At 49.0% G+C, this 21948-nt stretch overlaps 1 protein-coding gene across 22 annotated transcripts in view; it reads left to right on the forward strand.

Moving 5' to 3' along the window:
• Nucleotides 1-21948, forward strand: part of NFASC (neurofascin) — a 96461-nt gene that overhangs the window by 65480 nt on the left and 9033 nt on the right. For 10 of the 22 annotated variants that reach the window (XM_074925444.1, XM_074925454.1, XM_074925450.1 and 7 more), the window contains 6 exons: nt 2293-2307; nt 9207-9455; nt 11681-11797; nt 13735-13890; nt 18727-18858; nt 19471-19540. In XM_074925444.1, the coding sequence (XP_074781545.1) occupies nt 2293-2307; nt 9207-9455; nt 11681-11797; nt 13735-13890; nt 18727-18858; nt 19471-19540 (739 nt within the window). The remainder of the gene's footprint in view (nt 1-2292; nt 2308-9206; nt 9456-11680; nt 11798-13734; nt 13891-18726; nt 18859-19470; nt 19541-21948) is intronic. The other 12 variants (XM_074925458.1, XM_074925467.1, XM_074925461.1 and 9 more) reach the window with 4 other exon arrangements.

A 21948-nucleotide genomic window follows, 5' to 3' on the forward strand; every position in this document is an offset into this window, starting at 1 on the left:
GTGCAGCCGCTGCACCCTCCGGACAGTGAACCCCAGGTAGGGGCTGTGGTGCCACCTCCCTGTTGTTACTGATTTTGCTATCAGTTGAAATTACGTTTGATTTTAACATGAGTATAGAATTAAGAGATATCTTAGTAGAAATTATTTGTTGACATTTATTGCATTTTGTACCAGCAACCGACTGCTACTTTAAAATCCCCTGTACAGTCCTGTACCAAGGGATTGGTCATAATTAGCTAGTAGGAAGAGTTAGAACCTAGGTAACAAAACACAAGATAATCTGTAAACTGATTTATGACGTATACATAGAACTAGAAGAACGCAAGTAGTTGTCAAGGTCTAGGATTAATGGGAACTGAGGGAAGTGACCGTAACAGCTTGCAAGTACCTGCCAAGAAACTATGTCCTTAGGCAGAAGGTAATTCCGATGGGGGGAGATCGCGACCCCCGACTCATGGGCCACCTACCCCTATTACACCCCAGACCCATTTCTAGACATTTCCAGCTTTCACCGCGCATAATCAGAAAAATAGGAGGAGAGTGTGTTGATGATTTACACGAAATTATATGTCTATGTATGAATACTTAATGAGTAAGTTCTATATAAGCTGTATAATTCTGGTGCTCGGTGTGCGTTGCTGGTGAGACGACTCCCCCTGTGCCCCCGGCCGTTAATAAAGAAGTGTCTGCTTATCTACATCACGTTGGTGTCGATAAGTTTTTATCCCGTTTTTTGGTGACACTGTCACCCCATAAACCAGCACCTGACCTGACCCTCCAATGCGAAGCCCCAACTCCCAGATTCGTAATAAGATAAAATGCCCATTGTGGGACATTCATCAAACTAAGTGAAAGTTCAGGAGCCCTGAGGGAACTCGGGGAGACAAAAGCTGGCTCTTTCCTTTCTTTAGCATTTGCTAAAAGACCTATGATTTGGTTAGTGCTCTGATTTAATGGAGGTTTTGTCTCCTTTCCTCCATCTCCCCCTCCCCAACTAATGGCTTGGAGTAGGAAAAGTAATTCCTACTGATGACCCAGTGGAAAGGAAATGCTTCCTGACACCTCCTAGGTGGGCTCCAGCATCACTAATTGATGTAACAGGATGGGAGATGGGGCTGCGGACACTACGGGGGGAAAAAATAACCAGCTAAGCTACACTCTGGCAAACAGGCGAGGGGGCACATCCGTGTTTTAAAAAGGAGCTTTGCTGAACAAACCGTTAGAGCACAGGGATCAGATTGAAGTTGTCGGTGCTGGTAGTAGTGTTCCAGTTGTTCCATATATTTTGCTTTACTGGGTTTGCTCCTACACGCTGCTAACAGCAACTGTTAGCAGAGAGCAGGTAAATAATCGCCATAACCAAGCGTTGTTGTGTTGTTGCTTAACTGCTTTGTATCAGGAAATAGCAGGTGCGGTGTGTGACAGCGTGACGAGGTAAGGTTCCCTGTCCTCGGAGTCGGGGACACGGAGGGTGGTGGCACCCAGTGCTCCCCGGGTGCCCCTGCCGAAGGGACGAGCTGCTGCCGCTTCCCACAAGGGCAAAGCGTTGGCCGTTAAGAAAAAAAAAATTTAAAAATAGTCTGAAGTTACAGAAGTATGGCAAAGTTTGACCTCAAAACATGGCACCCTGAGGTACAACATGACATAGGCGAGTTCTGTTAACGACAGGCGTGTAAGTACAATTAGCAGCTCTAAACCCCCACTTTGATATGAAGCACCCGCTGTAAAACTGTGCAAAAAAAAAAAAAAAAGCAGATTAAGAAAATTAAACCCATTAATGCATTCAGAGGTTGTTTTCTGCTTGCCAGACTCATTCACCTGAGAAGTTTAAATAAGATACATCTCGCTGGTCTGCGCCAAGGGCTCCAACCCACGCGAGACAGGAGGAGCGCTGATGTTCGAATTGCACTAGAAAAACAAAAGCAAAATTCAGTGTCCAAACCGGTCCTTGCTGGGATTAGATATAAGCACCTGCTTAAGCGCTTTACTTAATGGACACCACTGGCATCTCTGCTGGGGAGCTGGTGTGTGTTTAACTGGTAATCTCCCTCTCCGAGGGGACGTCCCTGCTCTCTCTGCCCTGAGCAAGCGGCTCTGATGCGCAGGAGGGTGACGGGTTGGAGCTAATGCAGTTATTTCCTCTCTCTCAAGTCTCTGGTGACTGTGTGCAAGTGGTCCCGAGTCTCTTGTTGGTGTGTTCTGTCTGGTTTATATGTTCCTCTGTTTTCTCTTCCTTTCTCTTCTATGCTCTCCTCGTATTCCCCTCCCTATCCTTGGCGCTGCCCTCTGAAGCCACGCCAACCCCAGGTACCGTACCAGCCGGAGGAGGTAACAGGCATGGGGCAAGGCTCACTCCAGGCTCGCTTGCGTGTGCTGGCAATTAAGCATGCACTCCATTAACCCTTTCAATGGGAAGGTGAAGTGTCAGGAGCACAAATTTGGCACATGAAATGATGGCAGGTAAAAACAAAACCCCACAGGCAGAAGGGACAAGGGCAGGCTCCACAGCAGGGGGATGTGTGTCTGCAAACATCAAAAATATCTCTGAGCCAGGCTTAACAGATGCCTAATGATAGCTAAACCCTCCAAACACTGCAGCTGCCACAGACCGGGGAGGCAAAAATCAAGTTGCCCTATTAAAGAGGGTTTTAATCCCAGGTCTGCACAAGCCCTCTCCCTTTTTTAAGCCTCAACATCCCTACCCTGCAGAATGCAGCTGATTTCCCAGCCAGCCCTGGCTCGGCGGTGCCCATCCTGCCCCTGGGCAGTATTGAAGCTGCATTTTCACACCCAGGCAAGCCTGGCCTGCCTCGGTCACACAGGTCTGTGTTGCAGCCACGTGCCTCCCCGTGGCTCTTTGAGGGCTGCCAGGGCTTTGGTACAGGAGAAGTCTTTTGTTTCCAGGTGCCCATTGAAAGGGTTAAGGACAATGTTTGTGCCACAGCTGTGCATGTCTGCATGCGAGGCTATTGCTGGCTTTGCCCTCGATTGCGAATTTCTACAGCAGCATTGAAGCAGAGAGAAACCTTTTCTTGAACCAACGGGGCAGGGGGTGGGGGGGCAGCATCTCTACTTGCTTTCAAGAAAACCCAAACCCTCAGTTTACCCCGTGTCAACCCTTGCAAAGTCCAAAGCATAAGCATAACTTCTGGTTGCCCAAAGAAGGACGCCTACCTCTTACAAAAGCTGCAGATACGACTTTTTTTTTTTCCCCCCACAGCCCCCCTTTGAGCCCAGCAGCAGGGACAGCCCTGTGACCAAGCTCTGAAGGGGGCTGGTGGCAGCACTAGGGAGTGTGACCAGCCCAAACACACCCCGAATGCTGCGGAAAAGTCTTTTGGTCTGGAGCAGCAGCACCCGTTTGCCCGTCTCTCTGTAAGAGGTGGTGCTTGGCCTTTGCTGAACACGGCCCTGGGGCTCCCCAAGGAGGAACAGCTTCTTAGGGAAGACTCTTCCCAAGTGATGCAAGTGCAGGACCTGCTCTCTGCACCTGTAGGTTTTGCTTTCCTACCTCATAGATGTTTCTCCTCCTTTTATTTTGTTGCAGTGATGTAGTGATGTCTCTCTACCCAATATTATTTTGCGTTTGGTTGTTTGGGTTTTTTTTTTTCCCTTCCTGAATAGATGCCGATCTTTTTCTTACTATACTTTTCCTAAAAAAAAAAAAAAAAAAGAAAAAAGAAAAAAGGGAGGGGGTAACAGATTGGTCTGCTTTGGGTGGTGGGAAACTGAAAATGGATGTAACCCTTTGGTTTAGCAGTTCTCTATCCTCTGAATCCAGCAGGGCTGTTTTGCTGCTATAGTTTATACTCCAGACAGGGTCTGGCTTACCTGCAAGAATCTAGATTTTCTTTGTGGCTCGGGATCACCTTCTGAAGTATGTTCCTCCTTGCAGTGGATATTGCTGAACTTTGAAAACACAACGTGATCTCTTTATCCTTCCAGCATCATTTCAGGCATAATTTCTTACAGCACTGGGAGCTAGATGAATTATTTGCCATTTAAAGGATAATTCTACAAGAACAGAGCCCACTGGTCCCCCACCCCTCTATTTTTTAACCCTTTGCTAGGAGAAATAGTAAAGAGAAAAGATAGGCCAGAGCTGAAAGAAGTCTAAGAGTCAATAACAGGAGTAGTAGTTCGTTAAGTGCTAACGAAGCTGCATTCGCAGCTTCCTCGCCACGCTGGGCTTCAGCAAGAGAAATCAAGGCAGTATAAACCCTAGCAACACCCAGCACGCATCTTTGTCTTGCTCTTGAGCTGGACGTCGTTTCTCATTAGGACACGGGCCGGGTGCGGGAGCTGTTACACCGTTGGAGCAGTGTTTGTCCTGAGAGGTTGTTTCTCTTCCTAACAAGTCCGGGGTGCGAGTGAAATACCGCTTGACCTTTCTCAGAAAATTCACCTCCGCTCGGTGACCTAGATTTCGTAGATTTTTATGGATTCACGGCGAAAGTTGTCTTAAATTGCAGTACAATGCTCTTTGCCACCAGCTGCTGGCACTAAAAGAAGGTCTTTTATTTATTTATTTATTTTTTTTTATTTCAGGGGTAACCTTACAGATACAGGGTCATAGCTGGTTTGTATGTGTATGAGAAACTGGACCAGCTTTGATGAACTCAAAGTGGAGTGCAGGGACTTTCCCTTAGGAAAGGCTTTACCTTTCCTAAGCTGGACCTGGACAAAGGGAGAGGTAATAAGGGAAAAAAAGAGGACATCTGAAAAGGGCTTTTCATTTATGCTATGAATGAGAAAAAAACCCCAAACTGGATCCTATGCTACCCATGTGTATGGAAAAAACTTCACCAGGGACCATAAAGAGTATTGTTGTTAGACTTTAAGGAAAAAAAACCATTGACTTTTCTCTGTTCCCTTCTTTTCTCTCCATAATTAGGAATTGGAGGAGAAAGATCCTATTGTTCATTTTAGAAATGGACAGCAGTAAAAACAGAGAACTGCTGACCCCTCTCTTTCAGAGGCTGCTCAATCGCTCCTTTCTATTCTTGAATTTCTTACAGCTATCATCAGATTTGGAACACTTTATCTTTATGGTAAAGACTTTACAATTTCCTTCTGTTGTTAAAAACTGGGAGAGGGCAAGAAGAAAAAAAGAAAAAAAAAAAAATCTCTGCAAATGTATTTGGCTAATCATCAAAATTCATGAAAAATTCATCAAATTTCTCCAAGCCTAATTATTTTGTAGACACACCCAAGGGAAAGCTGTTACTACAGCCTAATAACACATTAAAAGCACCTTTAAATAATTAAAGAGCAGTATGGATGTGGATTGTTTCCTGCATTTTGCAAAATAACAAGCAACTACTCCCTGAACTGCTCCACTCCTCGGAGCAGGACTCGAGTCCCTCTCTTAAGAGGCTTCCTTTTTACATACCCCCCTTCTATGATTCTTCCTCTCAGTTTGTTTGTTGGTTTTTGTTTTTTTTTTCTAATCTGAGCCTCACACAGTTTTTGTGCAACTTTTGGGCTCCTTTTTACTGATCCATTCGTGGTCGTAGGAGCCAAGCTGCAGCAGAGCACAGCCGTCCTGCTGCAAGCATCTCTCTCGTTACTCGGGCTATTAATTGCTACAGCCAGACCGCTGCATCCTCCGTCCATTATAGCAGCACATCTCCTCCCCACCGTGCCCCTTGGTCTCCATTACCTGAAAGGGTAATGCATCTTGCAGACAGAAAAAGCAATCTCAGCCTCGCAAAGATGGGGCCTAATAATGAGCAGAATGGCCCTTTAGATGTTTCCGGGAAGAGGGGGCTAGGCTATGCTGGGAGCAAGAGAAGGGGAATTGATGTTACTGGCTTTTACTCTGGGTTTCCTGGGCATACTGGGGCAATTTCAAACCTGCTTGAAACTGGTTTTCAGGGCGCTGCTCTGCCCTGCAATGGGGAAGGTGGCAGCCCCTGCTTTCAAACAGGGTGTGTGTGTGTGTGGCATTTTTTCTCCTGTCACACAAATACCAGATGCTCAGTCCTGTACCTAAACTTGAGGCAACTGTTGTCAAAGCCCTTGAGTGAACCTCAAGTTGGGAATGCAGAAAAATAAATTCAGGAAAGGATTGCCAACCGCGTTTTTAGCAGGCTGCGTGTGATTATTAGTTTTTTCAAAATGAGCTGGAAATGCCAGCCTGGCCCTCCATCTTTTGCTGCCAGGAGGATCTGTCAGTCTTTAATTAGCCCCGACATGGTGGGCAGAGAGTGGGAGACCCCAGGTAGGGGCCGTGGCCCCGCGTGGGCTGCCCTCACCGGTCCCCATGGCAGGGTGCCCTTTTTTTCGGGGGATGCTGGAGCGCTCTGATCTCTGTCAAAGACCGTCTTTATCTGCCCCCAGACTGAAATCAGCTCTCATTAGGGGATGGATTTCAAAGTCTAGAAAATGCCCCTTATCTTCTCTCCCCCAAATCTCCCAGCTGAGCTTTTTTCTCCCCGCATACATTTCATATTTAAACACAAATGAGGCTGTAGCTTTGAATCCCAGGGCAGCTTAGGACTAAATCCCCCCAAGCTGCGGGAGCCCTGACCGACTGCGGCGCTGCCTTCCCCCAGCCCCGGCCCATCCTGCAGCACGGTGCTGCCCAGAGATGCTCTCCCCATCCTCCCCTCCCTCAACTATTGCTTTCTGGACTCACCCAATCCCACTTTTCACCTGTTCCTAGTCCTGCCAGGACCATTTTTATCCCCAGTGCCAACACCCCCTCCTGCATCTCACGCAGGGACCTGCTTGGGAGCGAGCATCATTATCCTGATGCAATGTGGTAGCCCTGCTCTTGGGGCTCACTTCTGCCAGAGCAGCGTGGGCAAACCCTGACACATCCTGAGCAACAGCTCAGACTCATGCTGAACCCCTTTGGCCAGTGCAGCATCCAGGAAGGTCTTGGCACCGCAGCTTCACCTGCGTGTGTGTATCTGCATGTAATACATAAAGATGAGACCCTGCACGAGGGACAGTGCAGCTTTGACTTATCCCCGATAATCTCTTCACATCTAGGGACTAGAGGAGCGTTAAAGCTGAGTATCTCCTCCTGCTAAAGTTATTTACAGCAGCGCTAGGTGCTGCGGATAGTCCTCGAAGATGCTGTGTGGGAGAGGCATGATGCAGGGATGTGTAACAACCCTGGGGGCTGTATTAGGTTTTTCCACCGGCTCCTACCTTCCAGCAAGTTGCTTTGTGCCTTGTTGGGTCTGATTTTCCTTAGAGGGGAGCCAGAGATTCACAGGGGAAATGCTGAGACTGCATTAGCTAATAACTACTGTCTGTGGCGCCGTTTGACTGTGTCCGTTGCAAACCTATCGAGGAGCTGCTGCTTAATTGGGGTAATGGTGACATTAACCTAGTGACACTAATCTCTTAACCTTCCCCAAAACCCCTATGAATCAGCAAAGATGGATGTTAATACTTCTCAACCCAAGAAAGCCTTTTGTAACTCATCACCTCACGACGCAGCAAAGCCCTTGATCAGTAACCGGGTGAAAGAAATGCAGCAAAAGCCCCCAGCCCCCCCAAATTGCCGTGGCCGGGTCAGGTCTGAGTGTGTGTGTGGGGGTTATTCCGCTACAAGCACCCAAGGGCAAAGCTGTGCCATTCTCCACCCAGGCTGGGTCCCCTCCCTGTCACCCCCACCTCTGGACACCCCCCTCGCCCCCCAGCCCCTCGCCGGGCCGTGGGGCAGCATCAGCTCTGCAAGGCGGGTGCTTTATTTCGGTGGCTGCGCTGCTGCATGGGGGTGGCTGCAGGGGTTGGGGGGGGGGGGGGGGGGACACACACCGCTGCGGAGAGGACGCGCTGCTCTCTGGGCACACCGTGGCGCGGGGACGGTGTTTTCGGGACGTGCTGGTAACTGGTTTTATTTGCAGCTGCGGGCGGGAGGGAGCTGGACTGAGTGACCTACTGCTCTTCTCTGCTGTTGGAGCTCTGGGAGGGCTGAGGTTTGAGGGGTTGGCCCTCCTTGGTGAAAAAGAAAGTCTTGGCTTGGTTCTGGGACACCTTTTAAAGGTCTCTCCTAAAGCTATTCTTGTGGGTGATATTTAAAATAGCCGCTTTCATTCGCCTCACAGGGATTTGTAATCCCTTACTCTACAGTGAGAGTAAGTAAATATAATTTAATGCAACCGTCACAGAGTAAATCTCTGCTCATTTAACCTCCGGCAGTTTAAGCAGCATTTCAGCTGCATTTTGTGCTGGCAGGATTTCAGGCCCAAGCCAATGCACTGCTCCTTGGTGGTGTTCAGGACCCTCCCAACCACCCTGCGGGGTGGTGTGTGTGCGTAAAAGTGCACGTTGACCCCTTTGCTCTGGAAATACAGCACAGGTGAGATGTGGATGGGGAGGGTTATTTAGAAAACAAATTGCTCAGACTTTTCCCCTGGACAGTTTGGGGTGTGCCAACCCCTTTTGGGGCTAATTTAAATGTAAATTGTGAGGGGCAGTGATGGCAAAGTATCACCCATCGCTCACCCAGGAGCTAAAATCCCTGTTAATGCTAAAGCCACTCCATCCCCGGACTGTGGTATTAGTACAGAGACGAGCTGAGAAGCTGCAGGAAAAAAAAAACAACAAAAAAACCTGGCAGCTCAAAAATGCTGGAGGTGTAGTCCAGGGGCTGCTGAATTAATGTAATTGTGGCTTGCCTGGCCCACGACAAATGGGATTATTACCTTTTCTGAAGAGATAAATCCTATTTCTTATTTCAGGGAGCTCTGAGTGCTCTCAGTGCAGTTCTGCGTGGAGAGGGGTGGCGGGGGGATGACAGCCTGTCCTGTGCATCCCCCAAACACCCCCTCACCTTCCTCCCTCCGTGTGATTTAAAGCCCAGGGTGGTGGGGGACACCGGCGGCAGAGCAAAGGCAAAAGAGAAGCAGGTCATTCGGCCTCAGGAGAGGGATCAAACGTGGGCGCAGGCAGTGGGGGTGCAAGAGCAGCTTGCTGGGGGCAGCCCCCCCCCGCTTGCTGCCCCTCTTCACCCCCCCAGCTGGGTGCATGGCCGTCCCCAGGGTCATCCCTGCACGGGGAAGGGAAAAGCGGTTCAGCCTCGTGTTTCCTGGTGCCGTTTCTGCCTCCCTCCCTCCCCGCCTCGTCTCTGCGCCACGCTGCTCTGCTTTCTCTCGTGTGCCCGCGCGTCCAGGCGTCGGGGATGGCGAGTGCAAGCCCCGAGGAGACATCACCTCGTCTAAAAAACCAGTGTTTCCCTCTCCCAGCTGCAACTGGGTCGCCTCCTCCTACCGTCGGTCTAACCAGTACTACAACCACCCCAACCACCACCACCGACACAACAACTACCGACACAACTACCACAACCACCGACACAACTACCACAACCACCGACACAACTACCACCACAACCACTACCACCACTCCAGCCGCCACCACTCTACCCGCCACCACCGCCGCAAGCACTACAACAGCTCCAGAGAGGGTTCCGGCAGCCACCACAAAGCAGGAGTTGGGTACTGCGCTTTCCTTTTCCTCTAACCCCTCTAACCCTACTGGGACCCTCCCCGCCTCTTGCTCAGAGCCAGGATTAACACCGGGCAGAGGCCAAAGTTAAGACATCCCACGCTCTGGGAAGGGCTTTGCGAGGAGCCGGAGGTGGCGCAGGCTCAGGAATCGAGGTGCACAGTGGATCCTGGCATTTTGGGGGGGTCTCTGTGCCACCCTCCTGGTCTGTCCCAGCCCTCCCCAGAGTGTTGAATTAGCATCAGTGTTTGGGAAGGCGGTTGAAGACCCTACAAAGGCTCTCCGAAGTATTATCTTGTATCTCGCTGTCATTAAAAAGGGATTCTGTTACTATTATAGAAAAACGTCACTTCAAATTTTGCACATCAACTCTTAGCTAAGAGACCTGTCATCATTTATACGAGTCTTTTGGTTTATGCTGCTGCTCTTTGCGATGTAACCTAGTCGTAGCCCACAGGAGAGCTGGGGACGTGTTTAAGTTACAACACGCAGGTGTGTGCCAGTTATTTATCAGGTCAAGATAAACTTCTCATGCAACCAGCTAGAATGGGATGGTTCAAACTCTGTTTTGGTGGAGGCATATTCTCTACTGTATGTGTTTTGCTGACACACAGAGAGACGTATCTCGCTGAGGCTTGTTTTCAAAACGCTGCTATATCTACAGCTAATAAATCATTATGGATAGTTATATTCAGGTTATTCAAAAATAAAACAAGCTAGTAGCAAAAGGGAATGCAGTCAAAAGAATCCAGTTGCATAGCTGGACAGGATACACTCAAAAGTGCAAAAGCTGCAGAAACCTTCGGGAACTCTTCATAAAAAAGAGAAAGGACATAGCGGTAATAATGAGTATCGAAGCTAATACTCATTTAACTCAAGAATTTGATTAAAGCAGTTCAAACCCCTTTTATATTGCACAAGATTAGCTCAGGATGGTTCAAAATACCCACCAAAAACATATGCTGGGAGGGCCTGCCTCCACCTGATCCTCGGCAGTAAAACAGATTTGCAAATCAGCAGCACGGTTCCTGCTTTGCACTGATTTGCTTATCAAAGGTGCAGACCTGAACTAAGAAAGGTGAATTTACGTCCCAGCTTGTGGCACTACACACCTCCCCAGCCGGAGCGGCCTTACGCTGCGCAGAGCTGCAAGTCGAGGGAAAGCACCCCGGGAGCTGCGCTGCCACGACCAAAATCATCAAAACTGGTGTGAGAAATACAGCTGCAGCTGCGTGGCTGTAGAGGAGATGTTAGTAATGAAAGAAAAAGAAAAAATGCAGCCTCAGCACAGTCGCTGTTCAGTGACGATGTGGGAAAACGTCGCTAATTGAAAATGGGCAATTAAGTGGCGAGGCGCGCACTGCTATGGAGCGGGGAGAGGAGATGGGAGGAAAAGAGGCGCTGCAAGAGGAACCGTGCGTGTCCCGAACCACCCCGGGGACACGAGGGAAGAGGCTGAGCCGTAATGTGGGCAGACAGGGCAGCACAGGTTGTGTTTGTACCAGGATTCTAGGTCACGTCCCCAACCCCACAGCGTCAGGTCCTTGCAATCTCCTAAAAGTCACATAGCTGGCCCCGTCCCAGTCTGTTATTTGGTCAAACCAAAGCCTGAGCTACACCCTGAGGTAAATAATAACAAGAATAAAACCAAGGTGTAACTTCTCTGATGTCACTTAAAGACACACTAAAGTAGTGGATTAGCTCTACTTCACTAGAAATGAAGTTCATCCGCTCTCCAAAGCAACGTCGACAATCCTTAACTTCAAAATCAGAAACGAGTGACTTCATTGCCCCACTGGCTGTCTCTAGACCCAGTAACATGACAATATTCTCTCCCAGTCTTTCCTTCTCGGTTGTGGCAGCGAGTCCGTGTGCATTCATGCACATGTCTCCCGTGTCCATTTGGGCACGAGTTTAGTCAGGAGATTTCCCGGCTCACTGAAGTCCTCAGGGATGTGCCACGGAAGTCTTCAGACTCCAGAGATAAGCTGAGTGCAGTTGGACTTAAACACCAACACGCAATGAGCTTCTGCTACCAAACTTCCCCCCAAAAGTTTAAAGATCTTGATAGGAACAAATACGTCCTTAGGCACGCTTGTAGGTTAAGATTAACTTCAGGAATGATTTTGTAAGGTTTTTACCAACACCAGATGCTAATGAGGTCTCATTCGTGTATAATCCAAAATACTAACTCCTGTTCTAACCTGTCCACCAGCCACCAATGGATCGTCCATATGGGACATAAGAGCTATGGCTAATAGTAACTGGGCAAACATCACCTGGAGCCACAATTACTCTGCAGGAACTGACTTTGTGGTTAAGTATATCACCAGTAAGCATCAGATCGCGTGGGGTCTCTAGAGGGTGGTGCTGCCATTAGAGATCCTGCCAGCTCCCACAGTTGCAACCTATTACTCGGTCTTAATTACTGCGTGTGGAATGATGCTCGATGGCCACGTGGAGGATGGGAGAGGAAAAGGCAGGTCACGGTCATGGCTGTTTGGAGTGCACCAGAGCTAATCCTGGTGATTGATTCCCAAGTGATTCCCCCTCCTTGCACCGACTGCTGCGAGGTGTTTATGAAACAGAGATGAGCAAGGCTGTTCATGGAGCTGGGCTGTGTGTGGTCACAATGTAAAGACCCTTAAAATATATATATATACACATATGAAAGGAGGCAAAACTTTAAGGGAAAACAAATGAGACAATCTACATAATTTGGAGAGTAGTTTTACGCCCTTTGAAGACGGGCTTCTTGAACATGGAGTTGGCAGAATCATCTATGATCCCAAACCGTCGTATCGGATATCATTGTCTCTTAAATTTGTAAGGCTACGTACTTAGTCTGGAAGGTCAAAGCCGATATCTCTGGTTTTAGTACTTGTTTAGAAGGATGTTTACATGTTGGTTGTTGGGGTTTTTTTTTTCTGTAGATAGGCAGTGATGACTACTGCTTATCTCTGACTTTATTTCCCAGCCATTTTAGCCCTCACATCACCTGGTATGCCAGTCTTAACTCGGCATTTTAAATAAGCCAACTAGGCCTAACCATTGACAGCAAACCACATTTGGTCATTTACAACATCACTTCAGAGATGATTTTGATTTCTCCTTGAAACAATTTCTAATGTGCAGCCAGTGCCTGGTCTCGCTCCGCAGCCTTCAGGGCTTCAGTAGGCAGCGTGGACTGGGCTAGGCTCAGCCTTCCCCCTTTTTCCATAATTCAGGACACACATCAGCTTTCCAAGCCCTAAATGCCAAGTATCCCAGCTCCCAAACCACGCGCTGCCAGCCCTGGATTCTCCCCATCACTGGGAAGCACAAAGAGCAGGTGATGCTTTTCTAGAGCCCACGGACTGAGTTTATGCTCAGGCTGGGCTGTAGCAGCAGCAACGCCTTGGCTCGGCCTAATCAGGGTCTGGCCGAGAGAGAGGAAATCTTGGAGATTTCAGCCCTGCCCGAGCAGCCGTGGCTTTCCTCCCTTTCTGGTGGCCTTTGAAGCAAGCAGCATGCTTTTGGCCTCAAAGCCACATTTCCCCTTCCCTGCAGCGTTGCTGAACTGGGAGGTGCACACCTCCAGAGCCACAAATCAAAGCCCCACTGCAGGTTTGCTTAGAATTCCGTGGTTTGATGCTCAGTATTAAGCTCAGCAGCAAATAATTCCGAGCCCAGTGCAAAGAACGGGTCGTCCTTAGACAGAGCCTGGCAGCAACCAGCCGAAGGGCTGAACTCTCACCCCAAAAGCAGCAACCTGCCAGCTGGGGTGAGCAGCCCCGCAGCGTGTTTAATGCAACGTCCAGCTCATTCAAAGCCTCCTTAACCTACCAGCAAAACCGTTGCGCGGGTACGACTCCCAAAAGCTCAAGAATTGGCTCCTTTGCTGAGCCGTGTAGCGCCTTCATCCAGCCGAGCGGGACCAGGCAAATTTCAGACTTTTTGTGGTCAATACCCAACTATCCAGACTTGAGGCTGGGCAGATAAAGGACCTATCGGGTCTTAAAAATAGGGAGAAAACTGAATAGCTCTCAGTATTTTTTCCAGTACAGCAAGCAGGGATGCAGCAAAACCCACACCATATCCCTGCGTCACCAATTTTCTTCTATTCTCAGCGAGTAATAATCACAAAGCCATTATTAGCTCCTTGACCATCAAGCTGTATTATTTCTGCTCAGCAGCTGGGGATAGCGTAGCGCACTGCCTGCAGTGTCAACACGGTAATCTCCGGGAGCCTCCCGCGGCTGGGTTTGATGTGCGGTTTCTGTTTCTCAGGTAACAAGACAGAGAAATCTATCCCTGTTAAAGCTCAGACCCCTTCCTCTGTGCAGCTGGCGAATCTGACGCCGGGAATGATGTACAAGCTGTGGGTGTTCCCCATATGGTCTAGCCCCAGCGAACACTCGTACATAACCTTTACCACCAGCTCAGGTGAGACGGGTTCAGCCCCGCCGCGGGGTGTGTTTCCGAGGCATGTCCCATCCATCACCGCCGACGTCATTCGCGTGGTGGCGGGAGGTGGTTTGACCATGACTGCATGGAACAACCCTCATCCACCACCCCCCCACCCCCGACAGCCCCCTCCCCATCCCTGCCTTTATTATAAAGCCGCCCCCAGCATCGCCAGGAGGTTGCGCACGCAAGAGGAGAGCCCCAGGAGGGATGGGGGATCCTTGGAAGAAAAAGGTCTTTAAGGAGGGTGGAGAACACGCTCATGTTGTCACACAGCTCTGCCTGGAGCCCCGCCACCGTGCGTTTGCATTTCCACCTGTGTGTTGCTACTCGTGGTCTGGCCCCAGGTTACGGCAGAGGGGCAGGAAGGGTGACGGGGTGCAGGTGAGGGGCAGGATGGGGAAGGCAGTGTTTGCAGAAGACCTTGCTCCGAGTCGCACGTGGCATATGCCGAGGGTTTCCCACCCTCCAGGTACGTTTCCTCTGGCAACTTCGCATTTAATTGCACAAGCAATTTTCCAGGCTTAGCACCCGAGTGGTTTTTTACAGCTTTCTAATGATGGGCTTCCTACTCTGCCCACCAAATGCCAGAGAAATACCCTTGCTGACTTCCACAGGCATTGAAGCGGGCTTTACGCATTTATAAAACTTCACACTCAGTGAGTTTCAGTAAATCAAACCAGCTGTAACTTCCTCTGTATTCACCCGGGGGTTTTGCCGTAGGAATCTGTGCACGACGCCTGTCAAAGCGCGGGTCTAAACACTTAGCTGAAAAACCAAGGAGAAAGCAACAGTGGAGCAGCCCACACTGACAGATGTAGTAGGGAGAGGCTGTTGATTTTCAAAGAACTAAAATGATTTTGCTCAGATGCAGCCCTGGAGAGGAAAGCTCAAGCACTTACCACTTCTCTTTTTGCTGAAAAGGGCAAAAGGAAAAACGTAACTCGCAGCAAGGGAGCGTGGCAGGGGGAGGTGGGGGGGCAGCAGCTCTCCCCACCCTCCCTGTACACATCTTATTTGGTGTCCAAAAATTTGGCAAGCTGTAACACCGCTGAGTAATTCTCTGACGTGCTAAGATGACACAGGGACAGATGGCAACTGCTGGTATTTCTGCATGTCTGATGCTGCCCAACGCAGAGAAATAACCAGCAAGCGCTGACCTTGGCTTTGTCCTGCCTCTGCCCCGCACCGAGGGCTGATGCGCCGCCTCAAACTGCTCCGTCACCCTGGGATGTGGCCGCATCCACGGCACAGAACACGCTTGGCTTTGCAGAGCGCCGTGTTTTCAAAACCGATTGATTTTTTTTGCACCGGGGTTTTTCCCCGCTGCTGCGTGGCGCGGCCGCCTCGCCTCGCGAGTTTTCACCGCTTTGCTTTGGCAGGACTTGGCTCGCAGACAAGTGTCTGCAGGTTTCAAGTCTCTGAGCTCCCAGCCTGTTCCTACATTGCAGAGGTTGATTCTGACTCCAGACAATGAGAGACCTGATTTTTCAGACTCTCTCCAGGACAGCTCCAGCTGCAATGGTGCATCCCCAGTTTTGTTTCTGCTTCTGGACGCTCCCCTCGCTCAGAAATCACCACCAGCTCAACTGCCCCCACCCATACCCTGCAACGTGTCTTTCAGGAGAACTATTTCCCAGTCTGGACCCGTCTCTATTCTTTCCTCACCTGCTTTTCACCCACTTTGGGATCTGGGGGGAGAGGGGACAGTCCCCTGCACAACAGACAGCAAGGGGCAGGGAATCATTAGAGAGAGGAACAGAAAAAAAAAAACAAAAACCAAACCCCAAAACACAATATCCTTGGCTGATTGATGCTGGTAGTCTTGGCATATCTATTTTCTGTAATTGAGGGGTTCCTACTGATATTATCTTTGAGACTAAAGGATGGGGGCACCTTTGTCCCTGTGCTGGGGGCCGATTGGTGACCTGAGCCCTGCCGCTGTGGGATGCACAGAGCTATTCCCGTCCCTAGATGCATAAATGCTGCAGATCCATTTCTTTGCTGGCTGAATACTGCTGACACAAGCGTTCAGCCCCCGCTGACAATCATATGCCATCAGGAATGTTTTTGACCCAAAAAAAAAAAAAAAAAAAAAGCACTGTTCATTTTTTTGTGTTTTGTTGGGTTGTTTTGTTTTGTTGTTTTGTTTTTTAATGTTTTGCAAATAGCTATTCTAAAGGTTTCTTCAGTTTGAGGGCAGATAAATAAGTAGTCCACCCGCACTGTGGCTGCAGGGCATTTTGCTTCTGATTAGCTGGCAGCTCATTCACCCAACAGAGTTCCTTCCAGTAGTAAAGGACACTTTGAAACTACAAACATAGCTTAATACAAAGAGGTCTTCTAAATTAAAAAAAAAACAAAAAACAAAACAACAATTCCCCAGCCTGTACAAACACCGGGAAGAGGATCACGCAAGGCTGGAGCTAGTGAGACTTTCCATACCCAACAGTCTGCTTTAGAAAATTTACAAAAATTTTGCTGATCTGTCGGTGGAACAGAGTCAGCTTTGCTATTGGCATATAAGCTGCGACTGTTACGTAACGTGTTTTCTGCCACACGATCGCAATTAATTTTAAAAAAGAAAGTCACTGCAGTTGCATTTCAAATCTATACCTGTTTGATTACACAGCTGCTTTCCACTGTTTCCCCTTGACGTTGGCCTTAAAGCAAATCAAAACATCCTCTCTGACAGCCATGTACTTAATCTTCTCTTTCTCAATGCCGCAATGACAGTCACTCGTTTACTCTAAACACAAGATTGCTGTGACTATAATTTTATCGTCATGTGTTGCTTTTTTGGGAAGGATGGCAATTATACCCCTACCTTGGCGACAGGCAGTGCCACAATCCTACTGCAAGATCCCCTGGTGACTTGGTACTCAAAATCCTCCCTCCCTCCAAAACTCAGCCCCAACCTGCACGGTGGCACAAACCCACCTCTCAGGCTGCTCTGGCATTTCGTACTGTGAACACCCCTTTATTTCTCCCTCAGCGCTGGTTTCTGCAGAAATCCCATCCCATCAGGACTGCTAATACAATCTTTTTCCATTTCAAAGCTCTCCAGTGAAGCTTTCTTCCCCTTTCCTCCCCAAGCACTCAGCTAATTGAATCCAGTTCTCAGCTCCACTCTGTTATAATTTCATTCTCTCCATTATAAAAAGTGCATCTTCAAGGACTACGTAGCTCAGGTTGTACTAAAGGTAAATATTAAATGTGGCAGCATTAGAGGGAAAAGCAGCAAAAGGGAGGGACGGCACCATTAGGCAGCTGCTTCCCCCCGGCTTCCCCAGGAGCTCGGTGCTGCTCACAACCACAGAGCATTCAGGGTCTAACGTGATTTCTTTAGCAAATGCTACTCTTTCTTGTCGTTCTCTTTTATCTGAATTTCCTTGTCACGGTTCGGCTGCAATTACCGACTGACAATGTGGTTTAGATTTCATCCTAAGGAAAGCACCTCTTGGGCTCCATTTTAAGGGAATAAGTATGTGCTTACGGCCCTGGAAAGGTGTGGGTTAGGAAAGTTTACCAGTTCAACCCATTTTTAAAGTTGTCGTTCTCTCTTACAAGAGCCTTTCATTCAGAATACATTAACGGCGGGCTGCCTTCTACGCTCGCTTTGTAAGCACCATCTTGGTTTGTGTCCCATGGGCACCACAAAAGGATGCTCACTGCACTGTCCTGCCCATTTCAGGCAAATCCCTGCTAAATCCCAACTCAATCCCATCCAGCTCAGATCTCCCGCGCTCCTGCCAGGAATACCTATCTGTGTTTGCACGGCAGCCTGGTTAAATTCAGCCCCCCTCTGCTGCGCTGAAGGTTATTTTCTCCTCTGCTCTGTCTTGCTGAATACGAAGTGCATGTCAATGAGAGCCAGAAAATGGCAGCTTGTTTCTATTTATAGGACCCAGATTTGTCTGTCTGACCATGTATGGGAGCTGCAAACAAGGAGTCAGAGTACGTGAGGGAGGACACGGAGGGTTGTTTGGGGAACAAGACACCTCCTTGCTTGGTATTCATCATATTAATATTCCATAATCTCAAGGGTGCTGGAAGCAGGGGTATAAAGAACTTGCCCCAGAAGAGACTTCCCAGTGCTCTCAGACCACCTCTCAACTATCTGGGACGTGGCTCTCCTTCCTCCAAGAGCTATTCTCACCGCTGCATCCCCTCTCGTGCACTGGCCAAGTCTTGGTGGGCTTCCACAAGTCCCCCTCTCAGCCCTGGAGACCCCCGTGGCCACCCAGAGGCAGCAGGACCCGGTGGTGGCGGCAGCAGAGCCACTGCCCATCGCTCTGCCTCGCAGGATTCGGGTTTCTGCCAGCTCGGGGCTGTGAATGAGCCCTTTGGGGCTCAGCAACCCTCAGGGTCCAGCGGTGCTGCTCAGCCTCGCTGGACACCAGGGACTGGAGCCATCTGGGCACGTTTCTTCCAGACCTTCTCGCTTCCAGGGCAGTTTTCAGACACAGTAAATGAAAGATCAAATCTGTTACCCAGCTTCTTTTGCCATTATTTGCAATGCACCTTTCTCACTGGTGTGCTAGGTTTTACTTTCGGTTGTGACCCTTTGCTGTTTGCAGCTCCTGCTAAAACGTTGACTACCACAATAGGGGAAAAAAAAAAAAAAAAAAGAAAAAAAGCCACAGATCCCTGTGCTACAGTCTCAGATAATCCAGTCAATACACACACAGACACACAAATGCAGCTCTAAAGATTATTTCTAAACTGGTGGACTGTGTCTTACTATTCAACTGTTTCCCTCTGCGGTTCTGGTCTGTCTCTTACAGCTTCTTTTACCTTTAATTTTCCTTCCAGCTTACACCAAGAATCACGTGGACATCGCAACGCAGGGCTGGTTCATCGGTCTGATGTGTGCCATCGCTCTCCTGGTCCTTATTCTGTTGATCGTCTGCTTCATTAAGAGGAGCAGAGGTGGGAAATACCCAGGTACGAGCATCGCATGGCAATCGTTTGTGCTCATGGTTTAAACATTTCCAGGCTTCTGGGGGCTAATCAAATTGTATTGCTCTCAGATAGATGCTTGTGATTACAAGGGCTTTTTTTTTTTTTTTTTCCCCCCGTAGTGGGAACACTATTATAGTGGGAAGCATTTCAGTTAATTAAAGGTCGGGTGAGGGCTCTCTGCTGTGCAGACTTTAGGCTGCAGAGCTGGACACTCCTGCTATACATGACCCAACTGCAAATGTGGCTTGTCCTCCTCTAGAAAAAAAGATCTTTTCAGGCAAAAATCTCATTAAATTTTTGCAAAGCAAAGATAAAGGCTTAAGAAAATTCACCAATGAATACATCCTCTCTTGCTATCTGTGCCCTCGTGCCACCACAGCAGCAGCACCCTCTCCAAGCCCTTTGCAAGCTCTCCCAGGTGTGGGATTTTATTTTTTTTTTTTAATTTTTTTTTTTTTGACAAAGTCAGTGAAAAGCTGGACTTCACCCTGCAGGGATTTTACAAAGACAGCCTCAACACCAGCTGCTCTTACTATCTGTTTTATCCTCTGTACCACGTTTTAACGTCAGTGTTGGGGATGTGCTTGTTTACAGTACGAGACAATAAAGATGAGCATCTAAATCCCGAAGACAAGAATGTAGAAGATGGGTCGTTCGACTACAGGTATGCTTCCACCGGCATGTGCACCCACGTCTCCCCATCAGCCCCTCTCTCAGCCATCACAGACCTCACTGCGCTACCCCTCCACGTAACCGCAGCACTGCGGTGCCACACAGCCTCTTAAATTACTTCTCCCACCTTCCTCCTCCTGCCTCCTTCCCCCTGCGACTCCTCTACCAAAGGAAATGTTTCCTGCCTGGAAGAGTAACCAGGCTGCGAGGATGCTGCTAAGGTCTTCTCCTTTCCCTGCCTCAGCCTGGGAGGATCAGGCCAGGCGGAGAGCTGGGATTCTGGCATCAGGTACCCGGGACACAGCTCTCACCAGGTGCAGATCAACCTTAGTGACACTCCTAACAAATGAAAAAAGAAAAAAAAAAAAAAACACCCAAAAACCAAACAACAAAAAAACCCACAAAACCCCTCTTAAGCAGCCTGAGGATATTTCAGATATATCACCCTGTAGCTCAGCCTCTCTCCTACCCGTAAGAGAGTATCCAGGGGAGAAGTTATGCTTGGCCCAGCCCTGAAAGCACACAGGAGTGCTGATCTGGGGGTGTGCCTGCATCCCAGTCAAGGATTTTCTGCAAGGTCCCCCAGCAAACCCCACAGAAACCCCCCCTGAAGGCCGCGGCACAGCCTAGCAGCAGTTCTGCTAAACCCACTCTGATTCCCCCCCCCCCCCCAACTCCACTCAGCTGCTTTCACCCAAACCAGCATCCTTTGAAGAGCAGCAGTGCCTGTTTTTACTCCAGGAAAACTCCCCAGGGTATTTCAGAAAGGGGCAAGTGCTGTCGCCAGCCTGCTCACGTGCAGTGCGGCATTCGCAGCGCTGCCAACGGCTTCCCCCGAGGAGCAGGTAACGTTGGATCGTTGGCTTGCCCACACTTGACAGATGACAGGGATGTATTACAGCACACCCAGCTCGCCCTCTGAGCGCCTACAGTGGGCTTGGCTTTTCTTTAAAGAATTAAAATGCACCTTTCCATCTGAGCTGGATCCAAAGCCCAATTATTCTAGCAGGAATTTTCCTCCTGACTTCAAAACGGGGTTAATTAAACCCCATGTCATTACCGGTACTCCTAGCATTACAAATTGAGGTAGCAAAGATAGGAACAATTTATTTATGATTCAGTAAGGGATGTAACAAGACACACGTGTTCCGCCAAAGACTTTAGGGGAAGCAAAATGCCTGCACACAAAACCTAAATGGAAATAGAACAACTGCAGCCCTCAACGCGATCACATTTATATTGTTAGGAGTGTGGTAGCTATTTCAGTAGCAACTCTTTCGCCAAAGGATGTCGTAAACCCAAAGCTCCCCAGTCTTCTGAGAGCACAATACAGAATATAAACAGACCCCAGCAGGAACCAGAATAAGCAGCGTGTTGTAGGAAAAACCCACCATTCTTTATTGCCCTAAACAACACCCGGGGGCAACACCTTCCTCACCCTGCTGTGAGATTTCGCTTCTAGTGAGTGACAAACCACACCAGGGCAATTATATTAATTATATTAATTCCACATACAAGTCAGAATTTGGGGCTGTTCCCTTCAGATTCCTGGCCAGGACACAGAGAACAGCAGAGGAGAAGTGAGCTCAGCCTGGTCCTGCTGTAGGCTTTGTCCCAGATCAAATGCATCTCCTCCCTGGCATGATTTTACAAGTGCAGGCAGAGCTCCTCGTACAGATACAACCCATAACCACATACTACACAGCTGGTGCCCATACTTTATCCAAAACAAATCCCCTTAATGCTCCAAGTCATGATAGGGATCCTCTGGGTTTCCCAAATCTGTGCTACCACGTAGCAAGCCTGAAACTTCTCATCACCCAGGAGCTCCCCACACAAAACCCCGCGGGCTCAGCTCCATCACCTGGATCTCAGACGAGGTCTCCACAGCCGAGCTTCTGGCAGTACGCACTGATTTCAGAAATCTGCTTCTCAAGAGTCCGCTGAGGTGGTTGCAGTCAAAACCTGCTCACCCCCATCGCTCCTAAGGCATTGCCAGGGACCACGTGCCTTGCACAGAAGGAAAAGCAAGCTCTTGGCATGGCTGGCAGCATTGTGACAGTCAGCAATGCTGCATTTACTGCCCAAGCACCATCCAAGGGGCATTGCCTTCCGGGAGATGGGAAGGAATGGGGTAAATCCTTCATCCTGCTACCCAGCAGCATCTGCTTAGCTGAAGCTCAAACTTCTATTGACAGCCCCGTTCCCAAAAGTTTGCAAGTTAAAGGCAGAGGTCAGTAGAAGGACAACCACCAAGCTCCAAAACGCTCCAGCATTTTCAATCACACTGTCCCATGGACTAGATGGGGAAAAAAAATCCCAAACCAAACCTCTCAGTCAACAAAGATCAACAAAACAACAACAACAAAAAAATCCCCAACAGCCCATAAACTTTGCCCC

Source organism: Athene noctua, chromosome 23 (assembly GCF_965140245.1).
Source record: "Athene noctua chromosome 23, bAthNoc1.hap1.1, whole genome shotgun sequence".
Lineage (NCBI taxonomy): Eukaryota > Metazoa > Chordata > Aves > Strigiformes > Strigidae > Athene > Athene noctua.